The 27,048-nt window shown below is 49.1% G+C and overlaps 1 protein-coding gene across 4 annotated transcripts; it reads left to right on the plus strand.

Moving 5' to 3' along the window:
• Window positions 1-337: 337 nt before the first annotated feature.
• On the plus strand, window positions 338-22,802 carry DDI2 (DNA damage inducible 1 homolog 2). 4 transcript variants are annotated; one of them, XM_033079443.1, is made up of 10 exons: window positions 338-521; window positions 5,068-5,197; window positions 6,183-6,413; window positions 8,292-8,418; window positions 10,199-10,326; window positions 10,857-10,985; window positions 11,744-11,847; window positions 12,256-12,445; window positions 16,516-16,578; window positions 16,663-16,754. In XM_033079443.1, exons 1-9 carry the CDS (start codon window positions 384-386, stop codon window positions 16,530-16,532), a joined length of 1,194 nt encoding a protein of 397 aa, XP_032935334.1. In that variant the 5' UTR covers window positions 338-383; the 3' UTR covers window positions 16,533-16,578; window positions 16,663-16,754. The 4 variants fall into 4 exon arrangements, with proteins under 4 accessions (XP_032935334.1, XP_032935332.1, XP_032935333.1 ...); XM_033079441.1 differs by lacking the exons at window positions 16,516-16,578; window positions 16,663-16,754 and adding an exon at window positions 14,542-16,509; XM_033079442.1 differs by lacking the exons at window positions 16,516-16,578; window positions 16,663-16,754 and adding an exon at window positions 14,552-16,509.
• Window positions 22,803-27,048: the final 4,246 nt, after the last annotated feature.

Here is a 27,048-nt window from a genome sequence, read left to right on the forward strand (position 1 = left end):
GGACACCTGGACCGCCAGTGACAAGGGGATCGTCGGTGACCAGTGACGCCTAGGGGCATAGGGATCCCTTGGCGGCACAGGGACCCCAGAGGCGCGCTGGGGACACGGCGGGACACGGGGACCCCAGAGGTGCACTGGGGACACGGCGGGGCACGGGGACTCCAGAGGCGCACTGGGGACACGGGCTTCGGCGGTAACACCCGGGCCCCTCCGGCACCGCCCACGTGCAGGCGCGGGAGGGGGCGGGGCCTCCCGTCAGGCGCTCTCTGATTGGTCGGACGGCCCCGATTGACGTGGGCGCCTGAGCGGCGGGGCGGGCGCTTTGCGACGGCGGCGCTTGACGGCGGCGGCGGCGGCGGGTGCGGGTCTGGGCGGGGGTGGCCATGCTGCTCACCGTGTTCTGCCTGCGCCGCGACCGCTCCGAGATCACTTTCAACCTGCAGGTGGACGCCGACTTCGAGCTGCAGAACTTCCGTGCCCTTTGTGAGCTGGAGTCAGGCATCCCGGCGGCCGAGAGCCAGGTCAGGGCCTGCCCCCGCCCCGGGCGCCGGGGAGGGCCCGGCCAGTGTCCCCGGGCCGGGTTCACCCGGGCTGGGAGGGGCCGTGGCCCCTTCTCCCGCAGGGCTGGGGTCTCCTGGGCTGGGAGCCGTCGTGTCCCCCACGCCCCGCGGGGTCGGATCCCGGGATCCGCCCCGGCCATCCGGAGTTTGGGCTTGTTTGGGGTGGTGGATCTTTCCCGGTCCCTCCCCTCGCGGAACTTTCGGGTTTGAGGAGAAACACCTCGCTTTGCCCTCAAAATCCACTCGGGGGAGGGTTCCGATTCCCCGGTGACCTGTGATCCCTCTGGGAAAGGTTCAGCTGAAAGGGAGAAGATCCCGCCGCGCAGCTGAAAGGGAGAAAATAATGTGGGTTTGTTTTGGTTTGTTTTATGTTGAGGTTTCGGAGGAATCTGATGCTTAAACGGGGCAGGAATTGGAGCGAGGGGAACACGAGTCGGAGCGTGGGGAAGGTGGTGGCCCATGGGCTCCTCAAACCCCAGGAAACAGGGCTGAAATGTTCGGGAAGGGGTTTATTTATCCCATCAATTCCCTACCCGGTCTGGGGCGAAAAGGGCACATTCAGTCTTTTCCTCCCTTTTTTCCACACAGGTGTGGGGACCGAACAGGCACATCCGTGTGGTTTTCCCAGCAAATATCCCCCTCCAACCCGGATTCAGGGCTCAGTCGTGTTCCAAAACACGGGGGAGGCTGCGTGTGGGGGCGGCTCTGGGCCATCTGTCTGGGGTTTGCTCATATTTTGGGTTCAGTCCCGCATTTTTGGCCGTTCCTCCTCGTTTGTCCTGGGCAGGGCGGTGTCGGCTCCTTTTCTCGGCGCCGGCCATGCCTGGCAGAGTTTGTGGAGTTTTGTGGTAGTGACTTTTGCTTCCCGAGCCTTTTCCCAGTCTAAATTAACAGTATTTTTCCAGCCAAGCCAGGATTAGTCAGCGTTGGAAGAGCTGCTGCAGGGGCAGCCCTGGAGCTGGGGTGTCCCTCACCCAGCAGGTTCCCGACGTTTGGCTTTCCCTCTGCCTTAGGAGAGCCTTGTGTTTTGGAGTGGGAGATTGGTGATGAGAGAGAAACAGTCTCAGAGCAGGGGTAGGAAATCCAGGTAGGGTGAATTCTCTTTTAGAAAAAAACCTCTTGATTTTGGGCAGGTGGAAAGGGAGAACCCATCTCACACAAAGGTTCTGTGCTCCAGCAACCCTCCCGTGGCTGTGTCACAGCCACCAGTGAGCTCCCAGGTCTGGGGACAACCCCTGTGTGGGGAACTCTGTGGTGGCTTTGACCTCTCCAGGCATGAACTGGAGCATAAACTCCTCACTGTCACCTTTGTCCCTTGTGTCATGGTGACCTGCAGCTCCGGGCCTGATTTAGGATAACGAGGGGTCACCTCTGCGTGCATTTTTTGTCAGGTGTTCCCTTATTTGAGTTTTTCCAGCACAGCTGACCTGTGTGGGGTTTGGGTACTGCCAGCCCTGGGCAAGGGGAGCAGCGCTGTGCTTTTGTAGCCACCTCTGCCTTCCTTCTGCTCACCCATCTGCCAGTCGTGCATCATCTTGTGCCGCGTCATGTTGTGTTTTCCAGGCAGTTATTTCCCGCTCCTCTCTCTCCTCTTTCTGCCTGATGTGAGGTGAGGTGGTTTGAGGACCTTCAATGGGGAGAACAGGTTGGACACTAGGAGGAATTTCTTCCTGGAAAGGGTGGTCAGGCCTTTGCAGGGGCTGCCCAGGGAGGTTTGGAATGCCCATCCCTGGAAGTGTCCAAGGAAGGCCTGGATGTGGCACTCAGAGCTCTGGGCTTGGGACAGGGTGGGTATTGCACCTGACGATCTTGGAGGGCTTTTCCAGGCTCAACGATTCTGTGAGAAAGTTATAAAGATACAAGTTATCAGTGAAGCAGCTTCTTGTGTGGAAGGATTTTACGTTGTTAAATCATAAATAGGCCATTTTACATTTACCAGACTTGGCTGTTTTCTGTCCTTTTTCCTCAACCAAGGTGAATGTTGCATTGAAGGTGCTGTGTTGGCACTAGAGAGGATGAATTTCATTGTAAGTGTGATGCAGGGTGGAGTAAACCACTCAGTATGTGGAGGAGAGTTAATCCCAGCCTTGTTCTCTGCTGGTTTGGGCAGTGAATTCCGGGTGCTGCAGTTTGGGGTGGGGCAGGAGCTGTGAGGTGTCGGAGGGAGGGCTGTGGGGACGGCTGTGGGCACAGGTCGGTGAGATAACAGAGGCAGCTGGTGGTGGCTGTGGTGATAAGAGGAGCTGGGCAAGGCGAGGGGAAATAATCTGATTTTCCAGTCTCCTCCAAACACCAAGGCCCTGACTTCCTGGGAGAGGGGATGGGAGCCTCTCAGCAGAGCCACACTCTTCATTCTTTCCCTTCCTTTATTTCCTCTCTGTGTCCTCCATCTGTGCCATGCTTAGGAATATTTGATAGGTCCAGGATTTGGCTTGATTGATGGCTGCAGGTCATATCCAGCAGTCCTGGCTGGGGTTCCCTGCACCATGGGGAGGTTCTACCCTCTGGCATCATGCACAGTGAATCCATCTGTGCCTGCATCCCTGTCTGAGTCACCTCCAAAAGAGCCCGTGTCTGGTGCCTGCCAGCCAGCAGAACTGCCACAAACCAGACAATCAAAAGGCAGCAAAATCCAATCAGTTCATTTTAAGACTAGAGCAGAATGGGTCAGGAGTGGATTAATCTGTGCTGCTAATGGACATGGCACAAGTGCCAGGCGCTTAATTCATTGTCTGGGATGTAAGGCCAAACACTCATAAATCCAATCCCAGAAAGATGACAGAGGTAAAGCCTCACTTAAACTGATTAACTCGTCTCTTCCAGAGTGTCTGCACAAGGAATCTGCCATTTCAGATTTGAGTGTGCGGCTGGGATTTATGACACACGGGCTGTTGCTGCTGCGGCACTGACTCAGGCCGGTAACGTGAGAGGCTGTGCTGGGCTCTGCCAGCACCAGCTGACCTTGGTGGTGCTGCTGGTGTCGTGTGGGGTCGAGGCCACTCACTTTCAAATCTGCTCATGGGCCCTGAGAGGGACCTGGTGTGAGGCAGTGCTGAGGCTGCACACAGCGGTGGTGGGGAAGAGGCAGGAAGCTCATGCCTGGTTCCTGGTGTGTGTTTCCCCAATTCTCTGATTGCTGCCTCACAAGCTTCTGGTCATTTGTGTTCCTCCTGCCTTGTCTTGCCTTGGCACTGCTACTGCTACTGGGTCTCCACTGCCAAGTGCTGCAGGAAGAGTCTGTGTAAGATGTTGGAGTTGCTGGAGTGAAGCAGTGAAAGTCTGTAGTGTCAACCGGACCTTAAGACAGGTGGTGATTGGCTTTTTGGGATCTTGTTGGATCTTGTTGGCTCTGCTCCCTGTGATAGCATCAGGCAGAGCCACAGCCCATCCACGCCAGGACTGTGAAAGCTTCTCCCACGTGGCTCAGCCAGTCCTGACCTGTGGAAAACATGTTGTTGCTGAACTGGCCTTTTCCAGCCCCAAAGAGACGTGGTTTGGCTAAACAAGGTGGTATTTGTGAAATGTGATCGTGCGCCTGAGGGGTTTAGGCCAAGTTCTCCATACTCTGGGCTGCTGCCAGGGCAGGAGGCAGCTGGGCTGATCTGCCTGGTGTCACTGTGCTCCAGTGACAGCACAGAAACCTTCCTGGTGCCAGATACCATTTCTGGGAGCTTGTGTTCCAGCTTTATGTACATTTTGGGCTTTCCCACAACTTAGGGCCTCTATAGGTCCGATGTTCCTGAAAATGTTCCATGGGGATTATTCACCTTTATCTCAGTGATTATGTTTAGTCTGTGGATACCTTGTTAAACCAGGTTATCAAAACAAAAATGGATGTGATATGTGTGTTTTTAGTCACAAGAAGTTAATTCTCTGCGTGGGCTGATGGTAGTCTCAAGAGCAGAACCTTTGGGTTTCCTGAGTCTGGAGAGTTGCATCAATGGAGTGAGTTGGAAAACACCGAGCTAATGATTGAGGTCCCTGTACAACTGGTTATTCTAGGGAGCTGTTTTCTGGGAAGAGGCAGAATGTTGGATGTTGGGCTGGATCATCGCTGGGTCTACCTGTATTGGTGCTGCTGGCATGTCTGCAGTTGGTCCAGGGTCAGTGGTGATGACTTGGGGCAGGGAATGCTGCAGAAAACATCTGTGGCTTGTGGACTTTGGGAATGTGGACAGACAGTCCCAGTCAAGACTTGCTTCCTTCTAATGATCTTGGCCTCTGATCAGGGGAGAGCAGCCCTTCTCTGTGGTGCCAGTTGTCAAACCACAGTTGGATTTCAGCAAGACCAACCCTGTGTTGTCCAACCATGAATGTGTTGAGGCCCTGCAGTGCCTGAGGCTGGGCCTGTGAGGACATCACACCTTCCTTTCTGAAGCTTGAGATTAATCCAGAGAATTTACTGGAATGTTTTTGTTGGGTTTTTTCTCTATAACAAAAGAACATCTTGCCTTTTTTTTTTTTTTAACTTTTTCTCTGCTTGGTGCTGCTGACTCTCCTGGCACAGATTGTTTATGCAGAGCAGCCACTGACCGACAACAACAGGTCCTTGGCTTCCTATGGCTTGAAGGATGGGGACGTGGTGATCCTGCGCCAGAAGGAGACGGTGGAGCCACGGCCTTCCATGCGCTTCCCAGGTGAGAAAGGCTCCTGAAAGGCTCTCTGCCTGGGCTTGCAGAGATTCATCAACACTTACCTAATACCAGCTCCTGTCAGTGTCCTTTAACACCTGCTGCACAAAGTGCTGAGGGAGGGAGAGTGGCTGGGATGAGTCAGGGGGGCTTGTAAATGACCCAGAGGGGTTCTGATTCATTGTGTTGTTCTGAGGAAGCCAATACCATTCCTTTGGGGAAGTGTGGAGGCAGTGAGCAGGGGACTGGTTCAGAACAGGCTTGGTAAAGGTGTGTGAGTTTTCCTACAACCACCCTTCCCGCTGGATGTGATGGCACAGGGTGAGTGGCTCAGACCCAGGAACAGCCTCTGTGGACACGTGTCCTCAGTCTGTCCTGTGACAGATTCCCTAAAAAGCCACATCTTGCCAAACCCAGTGGCTTAATCATATATGCATGCCAAAGGCTCCTCTGGGAATGCCTGAACAGAGCCCTGTGCCTCTGTCCTGCCTTCCAAAGCCACTCCTTGCAAATCCCTGTCTTAAAATATCCCTAGAAGAGGTGCCACAGGCTAAGAAGGGCACAGAAGTATTGCTGAGGTCCTTGTCCTGCCTCAGCTGGAGGATGGGTACCTGCAATGCAGGTCTGCAGGAATGTTATTACTCTTTTTTTCCCCCCTGCTTATTTTTAACCCAAGAGACTCTGAAGTGCCTCAGAGCCACTGGCTTTAGCCCTGCAGTCCCTCCATGAGGGATTCATGTTTGTGAAGCTGGGAATAGCTAGTCAGCAAGTGCAGTTCAGGGGATTAAAAATGGGGCAGACAGACGAGACCAGTTACATAAATGCACCAGCGTTGCTAACCCAGTAACCCGGGGTTGTGGCTGCACTTCTGACATGAGCTGCTGCTCACAGAATCTACTCTCGTGCAGCATTGAGGGCAGCTCATCCTTCCCGTGGTTATTCCAACACAACTGCAGCCATGAAGCACCGACTCCTGTGCGCTTCCTTTCAGGTCTGCCGAGGATAGATTTCAGCAGCATCGCCGTTCCCGGGACGTCCACACAGCAGCACCAGCCCCCGGCGCAGCGTCCGCGCCCGTCGCCTCCGGATGCGCCCTCGTTCCCTCAGGGCCTGGACAACCCTGCGCTGCTGCGGGAGATGCTGCTGGCCAACCCCCATGAGCTGTCTCTGCTGAAGGAGCGCAACCCGCCCCTGGCCGAGGCCTTGCTGAGCGGGGACCTCGGTGAGCTGGGCTTAGAGCTGGGCGGGGTCAGCTCCTCCCATCAGAGGCAGCCCCGGGTTATCCCGGAATGTGCTGCCAGCTCCTGGGTGATGCCGATAAAAGGTGCCAGTTGGGAACGCTCAAGGCAGAGTTCCTCCATTTCTGGATATATTTCTCCTGCCTGGCATCTTTAATATTCTTTTTAATATCTCCTACTCAGAAATATCAGATGCACAAATAATTGGAATGTCTGTGAACGCAAGTGACTCAGCTCCTGATTTTTACACTCCTTACTGCACATTTTCAAATAAAGGTGGTGTGTTTGCTGTGTCCCAGATCCTGCTGGGACTCGGCAGAGAGCAGCACACTCCAAACCCAGCTCTCTCCATAGTGATCTTATGCTGTGGAAGTGAACTGCAGAAAGGGAGAGAGAAAAGAACAAGGACATGGTGGCTTTTAGGAACTTTTTCAATAGAAATAGTCATAAATGTGTAAGTTTCTGTTAATCTTGGAAGTGTCTGCATGTTTTGGACACAGTTGAGACCTTGTCCTTCACTTCCTCTGCAGCTGATGTTGGTCCTTTGTTCTTCCTGTGGTGAAAGGTTTAAACTCTGGTGTCCTTTAGGTGTGAAAAAAGAGGAGTTTTAAGTAGCAGCAGATGAGCTCCTGAACCTCTGCAGGATATTTAGTTGGGAAATAGATCCTGTTGAGTGCAGAGAAATAAATAAAGAGAAGGAGCTTCTAGCAGGAGATTTTATCCACTCTCAGGGTTACATCTGAGTGATTTCTCTCTGTTAGAGGAAACCAGAGAGGAACTTCATGGATATTGTCAACCTGGTTTAACTCTGTCTTTAGTTCATATCCAGATCTGAAGCTACGTTCTTTGCACTCTCAGGCTTTTTCATGCATCTTGCTGGGAGTTTTTCCCATCACCTTAAGCAGGGATGCTGCTTTTGGCACAGGAAACCAGAGGTTAAGCTCAAGACACCCAGAACTGGTTCCTCTGCTGCTCTGCCTGGTCTGTACGCATCAAACTTTGATCCAGATATGCATTTTCAGTCCCAAATTGCTGCACTGGACTGTCAGGAGGAAGTGGTTTTGGCTGGTTTTGCCCTTGTTGTGCTGCACTGCTGCTACTGGCAGTGTTTGGGCACTGATCCAGCTCACCTCCAGCTTGGATTCCTGAATATCTGCATAGATCTGTGCCCTGTGGCTGTGCTGGATAAAGGCACCTGCTGTACAGAAGCCAGATTTCAAAAATCCGACAATTAAATATACCCAGCGCCTCCCTGAACACATAACACAGAACTGCTTCCTGGGAATGGCATCTCTGGAAGCAAACCCAAACCTCCCCTGTGTGCAGATCTGCATGGACTGCCAAGTCCTTTTGGGGGATGTACGTGATCCTGTTCAAGTGTGAAAAATGGCCAGAGGCCATCTGGAAAGTGGGAATCCAAAAACTGTAGTGTTAAAATGTGCATTTAGACCTGGCTACTTGCTGGTTCCAGTGATAGGCATTCAGCATTGGGGATTGTAATCTCTGTTTTTGCCATGTTCCTTGAAACTTTGAAGGAGGTTTTGTCGTTAGACTTTGGGGGGTTTTTAATTTTTTTTCCCTATAAAAATGTATGTGCCAGGAAATTGAGTTTGATTGTGCAGTGTTTGGGTAGGGACACGAGGAGAGTGAGCTCTGTCCAGTTGCTTTTCATCTCGGCAGGTTGCCAAGATTGCCACTGATCCTCTGAGGTCCATCCACGCTGCCCTCAGAGGAAGCTTTTTTCTGTGTGCTGCTGAGTCTGTTCCTCAACTGGCATCAAAAGAAGTGTTTGCTGTGCCAGAATTTGATTTGCGAGAGTAATTTTCAGTAAAAAGCATTTCTTTATCTCCTTGTTCCTGCAGAGAAATTCACCAGGGTGTTGCTGGAGCAACAGCAGGACCGAGCCCGGCGCGAGCAGGAGAGGATCCGGCTCTATTCCGCTGACCCCTTTGATCTCGAGGCCCAGGCCAAGATAGAAGAAGACATAAGGTAACAAACCAAAGTGGTTTTGTAGGCTTTGGGGTCCTCTCAAGAGAAAAAACTGCTGTGTGCTTCCATCCATGGTGTTTTTTCCTCAGAGAAGGCAGAATCTAAACACATGCCTTGTATCAAGGAATTTGTTTTCAGGGTGATGCTCTGAGCCATCTTTGCACCTAGGAAGGTTGGAATTCAGGAGTGTGGAGGTGCACCCCATCCCTGAGATGTGTCCAGCTGAGATCACAGAGTGTTGCTCCTGGTGAGGGTGGGGAGGCCTGGCACAGGCCCAGAGAAGTTGTGGCTGTCCCATCCCTGGAAGTATTCAGGGTTGGACGGGACTTGGAGCAGCCTGGGATAGTGGAAGGTGTCCCTGCCCATGGCAGGGGCTGGCTCTGAATGAGCTTTAAGGTTTCTCCAACCCAAATTCTTCTGGGATTGTGTGATACGAGGTGACAGCACTGTTGTCTGTGCATGTGATATCTTGGAGCTGCCTGAGCTGGTCCACTCCTGAGACTGGAGCACTTGTCCTGGAGATGTGTGGAAAGCACATCTCCTCTTGAGAGATGTGAGTCTGATGCCTGGGATGTGTTTTGAACCCAAGAGCTGGGCTGGCGCTGTCTCCCAGCTGAGCTCTGCACAGCAACACGGCGTTGTTTCTCCCAGCTGCCCTCCAGATTTGGTTTTGCATCCTGATAATTGTTCTGTGTCTGGCTAATTCACTGATGAGAGGTTCTGCAGAAATGCATCCTGCTCATCAGTTCACTCCCTCTTGCTGCTTTCTAGATGTAATTGTGTTGGGCTGAGGCTTGATTTCGTCAGCTGAGTGGTAAATCCTGGAGTTGGTTCATGGCTGGTGGTTTTATCCTGGTGCAGACCCGTTGTTGGTCAGAACCAGAATTCACTGGTGGTAGCAGTGGTCTCGCGTTACAACTGACAAGGTGTTGGTGCCAGATAAACACTAAGCAATGCAGAAAATAGACATTTGTAGATAGTGAAATGTTGCTCAGAGGCACAGAAATGCTTCAATTCTTCCTTAGATGAGGGACAGATAAAGGGGATGTGCCCGTGGTTCTGCAGTTGTTTGGGCTGAGCCCTCCCCCAGATTTCACACCCCACTCAGTGAAAAATTAAATGGCATCAGAATTTAAGCTTTTTTTCCCTTCTTTGGGGAGATACATCTGTTTTGGATGCAGTCACTACGGATGCCTATAACTTCCAAGATTAGCTGGGGCTGTGAGGGATTGCTTGAAGAGCATTTTTTTCTGTCAGCTTGAATTTGCACCAAGGGCTGGTGCTCATGATGGTGTTCTTTCTGCCCTTTTGCTCACCTCCCTCCCTTCTGATGCCTGGAAAAGGAAAGATACCAGAGAAATCTGAAAATGTTAATGTTCAGCTGCTGTGTGGGATTCCAGGGATGTAGCTATTAGCAACATCTCTATGTACCCTTGGCATGACTAATGAATCCACAGGTTTTTTGCTCTGAGTTCTCCAGGTTAACTGGTTGGCAGGTTTCTGTTGGCAACACAGAGCTGTCAGGAGCTGAGGTGTGAGCTAGGCAGGGATTGGAAGGGGCAGTGGCTGCTAGGGAGTGACTCAGTGTCTCTGGACTGAGCTGAGATCACTCCTAGCAATCTTCAGCTCCTAGGAAGCAGCCTTTGCTGTGGTTTAAATGTGTGTTTGTAAGGTCAGCAGCAGCAGGTGGAATTTCCAGCTCTGTCTGTGTGTCAGAGGGATGTTAGAAGGTCTGGTTGACAGAAATTTTGATTTTTCTCTCTCTTCTCCTCAAAATCAGGCAACAAAATATTGAAGAGAACATGACGATAGCAATGGAAGAGGCCCCCGAGAGCTTTGGGCAGGTGGTGATGCTCTACATCAACTGCAAAGTCAATGGACACCCTGTGAAAGCCTTTGTGGATTCAGGTGCTTTCTCCACATTCTCCCTTTCTGAGGGCAACAGTAAACATTCTAGTAGTTTTCCCAAATAGTCCTATAATAAGGCACTGCATGACAAGATTTTGGAGCGCTTTACTGAACCCTGAGCACAGTCTGAGTAAGCAGAGCAGATTGTTGGGAGAAACAGTGTGGGAGCATCCTGGATTAGGGCTCCTGGGATAGTTTCTGGGACTTCCTTTCCTGGAAGGTCACTGCCGTGTGTGTGTGTCTTACCTCATTTTGCAGACAGGGGAATTTCACACACCTTTAATGTGGTGGTTCCCATCCACACCCTGCAAGGTGAAGTTCTTGGGGTTGTTCCATCCCTACAGTAATGGTCAGTGCTAACCTGTGTGTGGGTAGCCAGGTCAGCACAGTGGGAGTCAAAGGAAGCCTTTTTGCCCTGGGCAGGTGGGTTGGTTTCCCAGCCATTGAGTGCCAGATCTTAAGCTCTTCCAGGACAAAATACAAGTTTGTGCTCAGCCATCAGGATTTAACATGAGTTCTGTTGCTGTTAGGTGCTCAGATGACCATCATGAGCCAAGCCTGTGCTGAAAGGTGTAACATCATGAGGCTGGTGGATCGGCGGTGGGCTGGCATTGCTAAGGGTGTTGGGACACAGAAAATCATTGGTAGAGTGCACTTAGGTAAGTACTGGCATTTTTGGGGCAGCTTTAGCAGGGGTTTGACTGGATTTCCTGCAATCTTGGCACTGAGGACTGGTACTGTTATTGTTAAGAGCTCCTACAGAATAAAATCAAAGTGCATCTGCAATATGTTTGTTTGTCTTGGGCACAAAACTCTGTTTTCTGTCTCATTTAATGCTGTATTTTAATGGCATTACTGTTAGAGTTTGAGGTGAGGGAGTCCCAGCTCCTGAACACATAGAGGATACGTTCTCTGGGGGCAAAACCTGAAGTGAACGTGAAACACCACAACCTTCCCTGTTTTGGGTGGGACAGCTGGGCAGGGTAAGCTATTCAGGAACGGTTCCAGCACGGTGCAGTGTTTGCCGTTCCTTTGGAAAGAGAAGCTTCTCTGTGCTCTTGTGCAGCTTTTCTGGATGGAGAACATTGTCCTTATTCTGAAAAATCAATTCTGTTTGCTGTCGCTGCTGCTTAGACTTGTGCTCTAATTAAACTGTTGCAGCCACTCAAGCTTGCAGGGTCAGAGAAGCAGGACTCGAGGTTCTTAGGCACATCGGCTTTTAAAATAATTAATTATTCTGGGACCATGGCAGGCCTGGCAGTCCTGGAGCTTGCACAGGGCCAGACTTTATGAGACCAAAACAGTGCATCAGGGTGCTGATGGATTTCAGATTTGCCCAGACATTTCCCTGGACATGGGAAGAGCAGAAAGCAGATTAGTCATGCTGTAGTGTGAACTTCTCTCCCTTGTGTTTCAGCTCAGGTGCAGATCGAAGGGGATTTCCTGGCATGCTCCTTCTCAATCCTTGAAGAGCAGCCCATGGACATGCTCCTAGGATTGGATATGCTTAAGAGACATCAGGTATCAAAACCTCTTTTGAAACAGTTACCTAGCTCTTGCAGGTTTAGAGACAAGTGCAACATAAATGCCTCGCCTGTGAATTCATAGGATTTTCCTGGGGAGCTGTGGTGGTGGTGGATTCTCAGCCTGGAAGCACGTACACTGCATCCATCATGGACAGCTCTAGGGTGTCTGGCTGCTGCCTGGAGCTTTTTGCTCTGATCAAAGATGCTCAGAGCTTTCCAAGTGAAGGATTTATTACAAATTGAGTGAGACAGGTTTCTTTGGTTAGAGCTGGTGCTCCTGGCCCACCCTTACCTGTTGTGAGCTGTCCTGTTGGAGACAGATTGCCTGACCTTGTGTCTCCCCTTTTCTCCGGGAGCTGTCTGACTCTCCGCAGGCCCCTGATGTGTCGATTCTCTTTTGCAGTGCTCCATTGATCTCAAGAAGAATGTGCTGGTGATTGGCACCACGGGCTCGCAGACCTCGTTCCTGCCCGAGGGTGAGCTGCCCGAGTGTGCTCGGCTGGCGTACGGGACAGGGCGCGACGACGTGCGGCCCGAGGACATTGCTGACCAGGAGCTTGCAGAGGCAATACAGAAATCTGTAGAGGAAGCAGGTACCAGCAGAAGCCCAGCTGAAATAGGAATCCATGTTTTTTTGTTGTTTTTTGTTGCATGTCTGGATGTCTGTGAGCAGTTCCCCTTCCAGCTCCTGGGAGCAGCATCAGCCAGTACAGGGTGGAGAGAAGGGGCTTTATTCTTGTTTGTGGCCTCTAAGTGCTCTTCTCTCTTCCTTTCTGGGCTGCAAAACCTGCACAAAGGCACTTGGGGCTGTTTGCTGTTTAATTTGTGCTCTCCCTGCAGCTTCCCACCTGCTCTGGTTTTCTGGCTTTCAAGGCGTGGAGTTAATGGTTGTCTATGGCCAGGATGACATTGTAGTGCCCAGCAGGGACGTGGCTCAGCTGCAGCTTCATGTGAGCACAGCTTTGGGGAGGCTCCCAAAACCCTGCTCGTATTGGCTGCACCACATAAAAATAGAGCAGCTGTAGTGGTGACAAAAGTTCATGACAATTTTTAGAATTCGCACAATTTCAGCATTTTTCCCTGAAATGGTGCTCGTGCCCGTGGAGGGGAAATTGCCTCCTTGCAGTTGCTCTAAGCTTCAAAAGCTGAATTCACATCCTCAGCCTTAAATGCGACCTGCAAAGAGAGCTTTCACCCTCCTGCAGTTTTGTTCCCAGTATCCCTGGAAATCCAAACATTGCACAGGTACGAGTTTTGGTGGCTGCAGAATTTAGTTAAGTGATTTTCAGGCAAAATAGCTGAAAACTGAGCTATGAGCCAAAAACAGTCTGAAACTCAAGTTTTCTGTTTGACTTCTCCCTTAATTCAGCTTTTAGCTGAAGGGGAAATTCATTATTTTTTCCCTGCTGTTCCAGAAAAGCTGTGAATACCTCAGGGTGTATTCCTTAAGCCTTTTCTGAAACTTTTAAAGATAACATTTTATATCCAAAAGCTCTCTAGAGTTTGAGTTTTACTGCTCACTTTTCCTCTGAAAGAACGTGGTAAATTCAGCTTCTTACACACATGTAGAACTCTTTGCTGGGTCGAGTTTAAGCTGATCAAGTTGATTTCAACATTTTTCTTGCTGTTTTTTTAAGACTATAGCATTCCCATATTTAAAATTGAAATGAGAAAATAACCATATGTTATATATTCATTAGATACTATAGTTTATATATATATTTAACTATCTATCTACCTCTCTAGTTGAAATGCACTGAAATTTTTCTTTAACACTTCCCAGTTACTCCCACTTCACAGTAAGCAGTTAGTTACTATAAATAATGAAAGTTAAATAATGAAGATGATAACATTAAGGGAAGCACAGGACTGCACTTATTGCTCCCTTCGGCCAATTTTATTCCATCCTAAGAATGTAAGTTTTCCAGAGATGTAAAAAACCTCAGAAGGAAGGTCTGGCTTCAATGAATCAGTAAGAAATTATTCAAATGTGTGACTTTCCTAGCCAAATTTGAATGTTTATTAGCTGAAATTGCAGCCAGTAGAGAGAAACACAAACATGGGCTTGACCTCCTGATTGGGTTTTGATGTCGCTAAAGGTCAGGCTCAGGAGCTTGAGCTTTTGTCTGTTCCCACAGTCTGGCAGATGTAAATATTAGTTCTGTTCTTGTTAAAACCTGGAGCCTGATGGGTTAGCTTTTGGAATCTATTTCCATTTTGGATGAGGTTTTGCAGATATTATAGTTGGTTTGATTTAGTTCTCTGTTGAAAGAGAATTAAGTAACAAGCAAACCTCAGCCCAAACAGTGAGTCTTTACAATAAAAGCATTTTAGACAAGTTTTTTTAAATAGAAAAGTGTCTGAAATTACTTTAATCCAAGCTGCTTATATACCACATACGGTTCTAAGGACCATGAGTCTTTGTTCAGGCTAGTCAGGACTTGGACACTTTCCGTTGATGCTGAGCCCTAGAGGAATGTAAAAGATTTGTGGGAATTGGAAATTCATTTTGTGTGTTCACTTAATGCTGATAGAACACTGAGGCACAGAACTAAAGTGGCTCTTGCTCAGATTGACTGTGACAGTCCTGACAGTTCTAGACACAATACCAGCCTCTGGCCCATAGGCTTTTGTTGGCTGCATCTAAAAATGTCAGCACATTCCCTCTTTCTCTCTTTCAAAACTTGAGTTGCTGCTAGGTGGTACCAAGAAAACCAAGAAAGGAAAAACCAGAAAACGGAAGAAGGGCAGAAAGAGAATGTGATGCAGCTCCGAAGAAGTTCAACTCCACACATGTGTGTTCTTTTATAACAGCAGGAATTTTTGCTGGCTTCCCGGAGATGGTACAACACAAATGGCTGCCTGCACCTGAAGGCTATTAAAGTGCTTGTTTTGAATGCACCTAGATTATCCTTGAGCTTTATTTAATCCTCTGAAGCCCACTTTAGGGAGCCTCATGATTTCTGTCAGCTGCCTTGCTGGTGGTTCAGCACCTAGGGGAGGCAGCTGGGATGATAGTGGAGTCCTGGTGGGCATCACTGAGATTTGGGACCTCCACATCCTTATTTAATTCTGAGGGCTTGATGCTCTTTTGTGCCAGTTTCCCACCACTGGGGAACTCTGTGCTCATGGAGGATTTACAAACTTGGCAACAAAACAGGATCTGTTTTGCTGAGGAGGGACTGTAGCCAGGCAGTTCATCCCACACACACCTTTTCATCCAGGCAACCTCTGGCCAAGTCACTCCCACCACAAACAACTCAGGCTGCTCCTGGTACAAAGAGGAATTTATCCCTGATGGTGCACTTAATGAGGAAGAGTTTGTTCCTGGTTTTAGCTGGATCCATATCCCTGGTGGGGGTGGTGGGACTCAGCTCCTGTGGCTACCCCAGGAGAAGGAGGACACTGAGAAGTGCTTGGCAGAAAACTAGCTCCTGCTGCTACCTAAATGCAAATCCCTGATGTGTCTGCTCAGACCCTTATTAATGATCCAGCAGGTCAAAAGACAGTTCTGCTTCCTCCCTGAAGGGTTGGTTTGGGAGCATGAATGTAATTATTCCACATAGAAACAGAAAGGATCCCTCTGGTTTTCATCCATATCCTCTATGAGAAAGCTCTTTTGCCACCATTAGGAAAGATGAACAGTGGGGTGTCACAGCAGCTACTGCACTGGTTTTAGTTAACAGAGAATAAAAGGAATGAGGCTGAGGACAAAAAGGCAGATTTTTGTTGAGTTGGTGAATTTGAAAGGAATTGTGGCTGGAGGTCTAGGCATGGCAAGCTGTGCCCCAGTACTCTTGTAAAAAGAGACTCCAGCAAAACCAGTGGTGTGTGTTTAAGACCACTGAGTTTGAGAAAGGAAAGGGCAGCAAATCACAGAGCACAGAACCTGGGTGTGTGATCCTGGGCAGACAGGGCTGTGGTGTCAGAACAGGTGGTACTGCAAACGTCGTGTGAGTGATTTAACAAGTGCAAGAGCCATGATACATCAGCGAGATCAGACTGTCAGCAAGATAAGATCACTTAATCTCCCCTGATAACCACAGCCAGTGCTTGGTGCTTCTGATAGAGATCTGCAATTCATCTGCTCTCTGTGAGTACAAGGAAGCAGTAAGCTGGGCTTGACTTCTGGCTGCTTCTCCTTGCCTTTGCTCTTCCCAGCTTTGGGCAGCAGTTCTTTCGGGGATTTCTTTCCCCCTACAATCTGTACACTTCCCTTTTGCAGCCAGCTGGTGTTTGGACACCTTCTCTTGGGCCTGATGGCACTGCTGGGAGCACAAGCCAAGAACTGTGTAGCCATCTTGGTTCCCATATCCCTGAAATGTGTCTCCTGAGTATCTCCAGCCAAAGGGAGAACAGACGAGTACGGCACTAGACACGTGGTATACTGTGTAGAGTTTACCAAGCGCCTAGTATCACCCACAGACTGCTCTGTGGCATAGACAGTACAGAACAGCCTTTAAATTGTGCTCTGGCAGGGTTATTCTTACCTTGATGTGCCATATTTGCCAGGCAGAATCTTTCTGCTAGGCAGGAGCTCCTGCAGCCTCCCTGCTGTTGTGCTGGACAGTCAGGAGGGGAGCTGTGCAGGACTGTAACCACGCATGGTGTGTGCTCTGGATGCTAACACGAGTTTGGTGTGTTTGTTTCCTAATCCAAACAGAACGTCGGAAGCCTTGATGCATGTAGTGTGTGTTTACTGCAGCTGGAGTGGGCCACAGACCAGGTATTTAGAGCCACCTGTTCCAGTTTGTGCTGCCACGGTGCTTCTGCTGTGTCCTCACTGCTCCTTTCCTTCTGTCTTCCATAGAGAATAGTGACAAAGAAACTACCTCACTGGAAATGCCCTCATTACCAGCTTCTGATGGGTTTCAAAATCCAGTCCAGTCTTCAGGACTAAATTCCAAGATCTGTAATCCCACAAATCAGTTACTTGATCGTTCTGTCTCTGCCCCTGCTTCAATTTGCTCATCCGAATCCAGCCTTGCAGAGCCCATTGATCCTAGAACTGTCAGCTCTTCACCTGAACACCAGATAACCCCAGAAAAAGAACAACCTCTGGTATCACAGCATCATTCCAATAGCTCTTCCTTGGCAAATAATGACCCTTCCCCACACACCGGAGATGGAACCTACTCCAATCCAGCTTGCCTTTCACAGAAGACACTCACAGAAACATTTAGTGCTGACATTTTAAAGGAATGTAATGCTAAAGGACAAGATCATGGTCAGGAACATCCTCTGGAAGTGACAAAAGTAAATTTGGATGACACTGCTGCCAAGCACAGGCGGGATAAAGATATCTGTCTGTCTTCAGAGCAGGAGGAAAAACATGAGCTTCCCACAGATCATCGGATGTGCAAAGAGCCAGAAAAGGAACATCTTGAGGAGCAAACTGAGACAACTGACCCAGAACCTCCTTGCTGTGTTGGTGGGGTTGAGAAACCTGCTGTGGCAAAAGCCAAACAGCCAGAAAATTCTCCTACGGAAATGAGAGATAGACTGGAGAGAGCAGGTCTTTCCTGTGTGAAAGGGAGTACCCAACTGTCAGCCTCCTGTAGCCCTGTGCACACAGAAGCCTCAATGGAAATAGATGCAGTGGAGCAGGCTGCAGCTGAAGCGCAGAGCTCAGCAAGGCAGCAGAAGCAGCAGACTGAAAACAGATGTATATCCAACCTGAACTCGGAGGCCTTGTCCATGGAGGTGGAGTTGCTGAAGTCTCTGTCCTCCTTGAGTGATCCACTTTCCCCCAGTGATGTCCTGCAGTCTAAAAGCACTAGTGAAATTCCTGTAGAGTATCATGAGTTGGCTAATTCAGCAGCAGACAGCTCTTCCCCCTCCAGAACCCAACAGCTGGATGTAGATCCAGGAAGACCTTCAGAAGAGCCATGTTTCCCTCTAGCATCAGCCTTGAAAGAGCTTCATAAACTCTTGGTTATCAGTCGGAAAGAAGAATGTAAGATCCTTGCCTCAGAAGTCTCACAGCTGGAAATGGTTCACAGAGAGCCAGCAGTGCAGCAGAAGGGACTTCCTGAAGGTGAGCAGAAAGGCTCAGATCCAGCCAGCCAGAAACAGAGCTGTTCCTTCGCTGAGGCAAGGTATGAGGGTGGGGAAGCAGAGGGGAGCCAACCTTGTGATTCTGGCAGAGAGCACATCAGCACCAGGTCCAGCAGTCCTGGGCAGCCTGTGCTCGGGGGAGGTGCTTTAGAGAGGCAGAAGAGTTCAGGTAAGAGCGATGTGTTTGTGGTGAGTTCTGCAGCAACCCCTGGCCAGCAGCAGAGCCCAGAGCAGAAGGAGGTTTTGGCAAGAGGTTCTCAGAGTCCACCTCATCCAACTTCAGAGCAAAGCACACCTGTTTCCTCCACATCTGCTTTGGGTGAAGGAGCACCACAGGATACTCAGACACTGTTCACAGGAGCACCTGGGAGAAGTGGCAGTGCTGCTCCTGAAGGTCTGTGGCCAGTGGATGGGAGTGAAGAACCACCACTGAGCCCTCCATCTGCCTATACCAGACTGACCACAGGGGCTTCTCCAGCCCCAGATTTCCCTGTGGCTGATGTTGACCGGATCCTTGGTGCTGGTTTTACCCCACAGGAAGCTCTTCAGGCCTTGGAACAAGCAGGTGGAAATGCAGATCTTGCTCTTCTCATTTTGCTAGCCAAGAGCATCGTTGTTCCCACATAACTGTGGAAGAGGGAGCTGACTGGGGGATCTTTTCTCCTACGGGAGTATCTCAATTACACACCACAATGAACAAGCAGAATGTTGAGCCAGATTTTTAAAATTATTCGCAGCCAAAGTAACACATCTCTTCTGTTTCATTTGTTAGATTTGGCCTTTGAAAAGAAAGAAAACATCTTTGTATTGTGTGGACAGGATAGCTTTTAATCATGCATACTGGATTAAAACTACTGGTTTTATTTAAATGTACAATCTTAGAATAATCTTCAATGCTACAAATAAAAAGCAGCAGCCGCTGCGCTCACTGCCCTGTCTGGAACAAAGCAGGTTGTGATGAGGATTGGCCACATGTGCACAGGAGGGGAGGTGCAGACTAAGTCCAGTGTGGACTCCGGATTTGTTGCAGCTCCTTGGAACCCAACATCCAGCTGTTGAAATTATTCTGGGAGCTGCTAAAGGTGTGTAGATGCTCATGGATGTGTAAAGCTATGCCAGAGGAGCAAGGGGTTTTCATGTGTGCACAGAGAAGGCTGACGTTTATTTTTGCCAAACCCTTTTATGCTTTGATTTAGAATTGGACTCAATGATTCTTGTGTGTCCCTTCCAACTCACAATATTGTGTGATGCTCTTGGGCCAGTGTGTTCCAGTTTACAACATGGGGATAGAAGAAGGGAAGGGATAGAATTTGGTGCTACCAAAACTTACAAGATACGTTTTAACTTATTTGGAGATATGATGGTATTAACTGTAGGGATGAGGGGAGGGAAAAGGAATATTGACATTTTTTTTCTAGACTTGCCCACATCATATTTTTCCTCATGCAAAAAGAACAGGTTCAAGCAGTTTAAGGCTAAACCTTAATGATAAATTTGTTTAACAAACCAACTGTGTGTTACAGCTCTAAATCTCCCTGTGCCCAGGGAGGAATGAACTTCATCTCAGTGGCTCCAAGCAGGGCTGTGATTGGAAGAAGGAAGAATCTGCTTTGCTCTGGTTTGTTTGGGGTTGATTTGCCTCTTGACTGTGGAATGCCATGGCTGGGGGTACTGATCTTACACCTGCTCAAGAGCAAGGGCTTCCCAGCAAGGTTCATGGAATAAATGCACTGATGTGGCTTCTGCATTACAGCCATTGTCTGGGATATCTCTGGTGAGTCACCTGAGTGGTGAGGCCTCACCAAGGCTGTGCTGTAGGAAGTCCTTTCCAAATGCCTTTTTGAGGGGGAAGAATTCCTTTGTGATGTTCTGCAAAGCCCCAAAACTCCATCAGGGCTGGGGAAGGGAAAGGAAAGCATGGCTGAAACCAAATTTTAAGTAGGAGCTTTGATTTAGTCTCACTTGCAAATCTCAGGAGTGGCTTTGTGTTAAGTGTTCGTCTTGAACTTGACACATTGAGCTAAACCTGGAGCGATGGCTCAGCAGCACCAGACACATTTTTGTTCATGGCTTCCATGTGGTGGTGTGGTTGTCTCAGGCCTGTGTCCTGGTGTTTGTGTTCCCTGTTGCTTTAGCAGGTCTCCTCTGTATGTGCTGGGCTGGTTTTATGCAGGTGGTATTTAAAAACAGCACAGATTTGGTTTCATCTGTCACCTCACAGGAGTTTGTGCTGTCATTGAATGCTGGTGTCAGATTTGCCTCAGACACTTGGGCTGCCAGAAGATCCTTTGGAGTAATAGAGGGCTTTAGGCATTTCACTGTCAATGGAGCTTCTCAGTGAGCTGGGACAGTACCATCCAGACATGGAGGTCCCAGACAGGTTTGGCTTACATCCCTCTGCTTGTGATGCTAGCAGCAGGCACTGCTCCATGTGGGAAGCAGTGCTTGGCTGTCTGGAGCAGCATGCAATGACTCACTTGATGCTCTGCTCAAAATGAGTTACTGAGGCCAGACTGCAGCTTTCTTATCTTCACCGGGCAGGTGGAGGTACCCCCAGTTACCCTTACTGAAGGTGGGGTTTAATATTCTCCTTGCAATGAGCACCTGAAATCAGCAGAAGCCCCTCCGTGAAGAGCAGTGCTTGTATTAGCAGGTCTCTCTAGAAGCCTTAGGAAATAGAATATATCAGACCCATTCCTGTGTGCATCTGGTTCACCATCAGAAGCAGCAGCAATGAGGCTCCCAGATCCAGAGCGACTTCAGAGGGCTGAATCTGCTGCTGATTGGCACTGCAGGGCTTGGTGAGGTGGCCCTGGGAGCAAAGTCACACAGGAACCAGGGGAGGTTGGCTCTCTTGGATGCCGAAGAGCTGAACCTGCACCGTTCGTCCGCAGGTGGATCTACTGCCAGCTGCTTGGAGCAGCAGATGTTGCCTACTCAGTGTTGGCCACTCAGTGTTAGCCCCTTGCATCACTCTGTTTTAGAAGCTGTTGCTCAGCTGGCCCAAGTGGTGCTGCTCTGCACCAAGCTGGTGACAGGCTCTGCTCTCACGGCCATGCTGACTTGGCTGTGCGTACAGAATTTATGCCATAAAAGCTTTAGAGCATCAGCCAGTCTCTTCAATGCTCAGTTTTATTCCTTGTCAAATATAAGTTTTGAATCCTGCCCTTTTGCCAAAACTGTATGGAAGCATTTATCCATAGTGCTAGAATTGCATGAGTAACTCTCTCCAAACTGCTAGAAACAAACCTTGACCCCCAACTGATAAATATTTCTAAAACTTTCATGAAGTAGGTCCGAGCCAGGTGATTTAAATCTCTTCATTTCCAAGCCTTGCTTTGATGTGCTGCTAAATTAGTGAATAATTTTTTTAGGAGCAAGATTTAGTATGAAATTGGGGCAGTGGTGAGTAATTAAGGTTAAAATAAAATGCAACAGAATGTGTGTTTAGCGAATGCTGTCTAAAAGTTGTCTTTGTTTCAACCTGTGTCCTCTCTGCTGCATGCACACGCACATCCTCTGTTCAGCCTCTGGCAGTCCCTTCGCTGGTCCCTGTGCTGGCCCACACAGGGCGGGTATTTATAGGAAAGGAGGGATGGCAGAGTGCTATGGCTTATTGGCTGCAGCATTGGATAAAGGTACCACCAACAGCTGTTCAGGTTTCTGAGGAGCCAGGTATTCCAGCCTAAAATCAGGCACTTGGTTCTTTTGTCTTCCCCCTCCTCATTAACCACTGCTGCAGTGTCTTAATGTCACATCACTTAACAAAGGGATTTCACCATGAAGTCCAGCTCTAAGAGAGTAAAGCAGTGCTCGGAAGCTGCTTTGTAAAGCTGCCAGTGCCTGTGGGGTCCCACGCGGGTTTGTAGCGTTTCTTTCTGGGTGTGCCCTGGAGCCACTCCTGGTTTCTGAGATTTGCTTTTTTTCCTTAAAAATACTGAAGGAATTCACTTGGCCCCTTGGTGACTGCGTGTTTATGTACACAAGGCCGCAAGTGAACACACAGATGATGTTTAGTGGAATCCAAACATCTGGAATTTTCTGGGCATGGGTAACTCTGACAAGAGGAGGGAATATTCCTGGTGCCCATCCCTAGCATGTTTACCTGGTGCAGGACAGAGCTGAGATACACTGTTACCGTGACAATCTCTGCCTCTTTGCTGTGTATGTTTAACTTTCTATGTAGACACTCAGTCTCCAGGATGATTAACCTTGTATGTCCTCCATGTTCCCTTCTTCTGTCTCTCCCTCTTGCCGTCTCCTCTTCTCAAAAGTAGCAATATTTAAGTGTACTTGCTGAATGCTTCAGATCCATTTTCTGTAAAACTATGCCATTGACGAACAAAAGAAGGAGCAGGTCCTAGAGATTTCACCAGACTTGGACTTTCTGCTAAATGACTCCCCAGACCTCTAACAGAAATTCAAAGAGGAGAAATCCAGAGGTATTTCTGCCTGCTTCTCTCAGAAGTAAGCTTGGGAAACGGGGTTGGTTTCATGTCCATCATTCCCCTCTGAAGCGCTCAAGGGATTTCTTCCTGCACTGTGTAGACAAGGCTTAGTCCGTGACCCAAAGCGCAGCAGTTTGGGTCACATTTTGACCGATGCTTCAGAGTTTTACAGACTCACTTAGGGAACTTGTGGGAATCAATACTCAGGAATCCTAAAGCTGGTTGCGTTTTGTGTCATTAACTCTTGTGGGCTGAACACACTGCGGCCTCACAGGCGGCTGAAGAGAGGAGTGGGTGAGTCATCAATGGGATGTGGTTCTGCCCGAAGTAATACACACTTGATTATTTTTTTGATTTTTTTTTTAATATTGGGGGACTGTTTATCAACAAATTATGTGTAAAAACATTTGATATTTTAAAAAAATTAATAAACACTTTATCATAATGTTGCTTGGTTAGTCTGTCTGTATTTCTGAATTTGGCAGCTCTGCATTCAAATCCTTCACTGCCTTTTTTCCCAAAGTGAGTGGATTTTCCATAACCTAAATGCTGCCATTTTGAACATAATGAGTAGAAATCTGTGGGTAAAATTATTCCAATTGGGAGGTCCTGAGAACAGACTTGAGAAATTCCTGTATTCCATTTCTTTGGGAATGGGCTGTTGGGTCCTTCATGGAGGAATTGGAAAAGCATTCGAGTAATCATAAAACAGCACTTGACCATGGCACTGTCTGCTGGGAAAGGGAATGGGATACTCCTTGTCTCCCACCTAAATACCTAATTTCCAGCCCAGTTAGCAGATGTTTTTATTTTTCTGGAGTTGAAGTCCCATTCCCTTAGTGTCACTTAGTCTAACAGGTTATACAAGGGAGGCGTAGAGGATATTCCTCCTCTGAAACTTGGGGCATAGTCACTAACCCTAAGGTCCTCTCATGGAGGAGCAGCTCCTTTTTCAGGTCCAGGAAAACTTATACTTTTCCTTGAGACAGCACTGAGGTTCTGGCCATTTGAAATCCCTGCTAACCAGAGCTGTGGGTGCTGGTGCCAGGTGAGGGAAACACAAACACAATGGCTTATGATTCAGTGACTGTAACAAACTGGGCACTGATTTCCTCCTCACATATTCAGAGCTCTGCATGTGATGCTGTTAGAGCTAAGTGAGGTCATCAATTATCATGCAAAACTGCATTTTGAATTCAGCTCTCAGGGTGGGAAAAGGGAAGGTTTGATGTGCAGGCTGCTGCAGCCTCATTGACCAAAGGGTAGCTGTGATTTCTTCTGCTGGGAGGTGATTTAAGGATTGAATGCTCTGGTTCAAAACTATTTTGAGCACTTGGGCATTGTCTGTTCTGCTTCGTGGTTTTATTTTGGTAATGTGTAAAAATTATGATTAATGACACAGTTGTGTTCATGTTTGGGATTGTTCCAGTGTGAATTGGCTTGATGTCCTGAAGCTTAAAGAGGGTAGGTAGATCTCTGCAGGTGTCCAAGGCCAGGGTGGATGGAGCTTGGAGCAGCCTGGGATAGTGGAAGGTGTCTCTACCTATGGCAGAGCGTGGACTGGGATTAAGTTCCCTCAAACTCAAACCATTCTGGGATTCCATGAACTGGGGCATTGGCACCCTGAAATCTGCACCCTTTATACAGCCAAGAAAGGGTGAAGTCCTGTGCAATAAATGTAGATTCCAAGTTGGTGTTTTCCTTGGTTATCTTTTGTGGGCCTTTAGGAGTAGAGGTCTCTCCTAAAAACTTCCCACAGAGGTGTGGAGTTTAAAAATAACAGCTTTTTTGAGCAGTCACATGGATTGCAGCAGCTGCATCAAGACCAAGAGTGGTGAGTGTTCCTTCACGCAATTTCCTGCCTCAGAATAGTTCAAGGAATGGTCAGCAGAAAGAACATGACTCAGGAATTCCATAGTGCCTCCCATCAGCCCCTGGCCGGCTCTTCTGCAGTCCCACATGCCTGGTGAGGCTTTGCCAAGGTAACCACTTTTTGGGCAGGTTTGTAATCGGAATGGGATTTGGGAAATCCTGCTGGGCCACCTGGCTTTTGATTCACTTACACTGATAATCTGTTCTGCCTCATTCCCTTGGGGGTATGCTGAGGGTGCCAGGACCCCCGGAAGTGTACCCACTACACTGTGACATAATTACCTCCAGCAACCATGCTTGGCAATTACAAGGTGCTGTCACGCTTGCCAATAACGCACTGAATCAAACACAAGGATGTGAGTGGCTGGTGACTGAAATCCCTCCCAACAGCTGCTGCCCAAGGAATGTCTGGTTCCCAGTCTCTTTGTTAACAAATGGAAATGGAAAGGGGTTTAAAACCAAACTACTTGTGCTTGTGGAAACTGAGGTGTGCTCACAGGGCTCACTGTTGACTTACCCTTATAACCCAGCAATTTCTTCCATGGTTTTCCTAATACTTTTTTTTTTTTTTTTTTTTTTTTTTTACTACTGGAATTCATACTGCAATTCCTGATGTGTTTCTTGTGCCTCTATAATTTCCTCCTGGATCACTGGCAGTGTTACTGAGGTGCCCTATGACTGCACTGCATGTGGTGGTATTCTGTATTCTGGGAGTATCTTGCAGGTAACACACCTTGTTGCAGGAGGTGATTCCCCTCAGTGACTCACTCCATCCTTCCTCACTCTCCACCTGTGACAAGCACCTGATGGCTCTTCTCCTTGGGGATCATGTTCTCCATGCCAACTTCGGGCTGCAAATATTGAGCAAAGAGTTAAAAATCTTTGGGGAAGAGGGTGGGAAGCAGCCCAGCACGTGATGGGAGTGGGATGGATCCTCCTAAACTTTTCTAAGGAGAATGGGAGCTGTCTAAATGCTGGGAGTGAGGAATTTTCCATGTAAATCCATAATTGTGTGGTGGGTGCTTTTAGGGATTATAACCAACTCGTTTCACTCAAAGTAAAACAAATACTTGGGGCATTCAAAACAGCAGGACACCAGGAAGTCTGTTCTACCATATACAGTAATTTCACGATTATAAGGCGCACCCTTTTGACTAAAATTTTGGTCTGAACCCGGAAGTGCGCCTTATAATCTGGTGCGCCTTATATAATGTACAAAGATGCGACATTTGCCGACTCCTGCGCCTTATAATCCAGTGCACTTTATTGTTGTGAAATTACTGTAATCCCACCGTGGTTTAGGTTGGAAGGGTCCTTAAAGCTCGCTCCAACCCCCATGGGATTATACAGGTGTAGATGCTGCACCTGGTGCCTCCAGCACAAGGAGGAATGCAAATGGGTGAACGTACCTGCTGGTGCTGTACAGCTCGTTTGCCTTATACTTTTAATCCTAGAATTCACCAGGAAAGAATAAACTGGTGTGTGGGATCTGTTGGGCTGCTTTACAAGCAGCTGATTTTAGTCTCTACAGTAACTTGTTGGGGATCAAGCTTGGGTGTTTCAGGCTCAGGATTTGCTCCATTTCCCGCCCCCCCTGCCCAGTTCATCAGGAGAGAGTCACCTTCCTCCCCACATGCCAAGACAAGCTCTGATCCTTGGGATCCCCCTTAATACAATGTTTCTGCTTCCCCAGAGGCTGCTGGGGAGCTGGGAAAAGCCCCCAGCCCCAAGTCACAACCCTTCACCTCAGCCTCAGATTTTATTTATAATTTATCTTAAGTCTTTTCACCAACTTTTCCCACCAGGTTTGGCCTGGAACAGTGTGGCCCATTTTTGGATCCAGCACAGGGACCCCAGCAAAGAGCTGGATCCTCCATTTCAGGTTGCTGGAGCAGAACTGAAGGAAACACTGCTGAAGCCTGAGGTAGTGGGGTGCCATATGGATCCCCCATTTTTCCCTCACCACTGATTATTTCCTCTGAGGCCAACACCCCAGAGTGCAGCAAATCTGCAGGCTGGCCCTGGCTGGGAGGGCTGGGTAGCTGTTGGGCGCCTTATGCCCCCAAACCCACTGTGTGTCCACTCAGCAGGCACCCAACAGCACTGTCTCCTCCTGTACTCCTGGACTGTGAGAGAACAAACACCATCTGCCCTTATTCCCCGCACATCCCTCCTTGCTGTGAGAGAACCAATGCCACCTTCTCTTATATCTCCTCACTGTGTCATGGAATCCCAAATGCCATCTCCCCTCACTGAGGTCAGGGCCATGATAGACCAAAGCCATCTCCCCTCATGCCACTCACTGTCCCCAGTGCCATCTGCCCCCACATCCCCTCACTAATCCCAGGGCTCTGAGTGAGCCAGGGCCACCTCCCTATATGCCCTCATTGTCCTCAATATCATATCCCCTCGTGTCCCCTCACTAGAGCCCCGGGCTGTGAGGGACCCAGTGCCACCTTCCCTCACTGTCCGCGGCGGCACATGCCCTCGAGTCCTGTCACTAATCCCTCACATGCCCTCAATCGCCTGTAACACCATCTCCCGTCAGAGGTTCATGAGGGATGGACGATGCACCGCCAACTCCCCTCAAGGTCCTCTCGCAGGGTCACCACGGTCCCACCGCCACCGCCGGGGCCGCCATTTGAGCGGGCTGGGTGCCACCCGGCTGGCTTGGCTGTGCTCGGCTCCAATCGTCGCGGCTCGGCCGGGCTGGGCCTGTCCCGCATCCCCGGGCGGGGCGGTCCCGTTGCCGGCCCGGGGCGGGCAGCGCTGCTCGCTCCCTCCCTCCGTCCCTCCCTCCTTCCCCGTGACCTCAGTTC

This window comes from Catharus ustulatus, chromosome 24 (assembly GCF_009819885.2).
Source record: "Catharus ustulatus isolate bCatUst1 chromosome 24, bCatUst1.pri.v2, whole genome shotgun sequence".
NCBI lineage: Eukaryota > Metazoa > Chordata > Aves > Passeriformes > Turdidae > Catharus > Catharus ustulatus.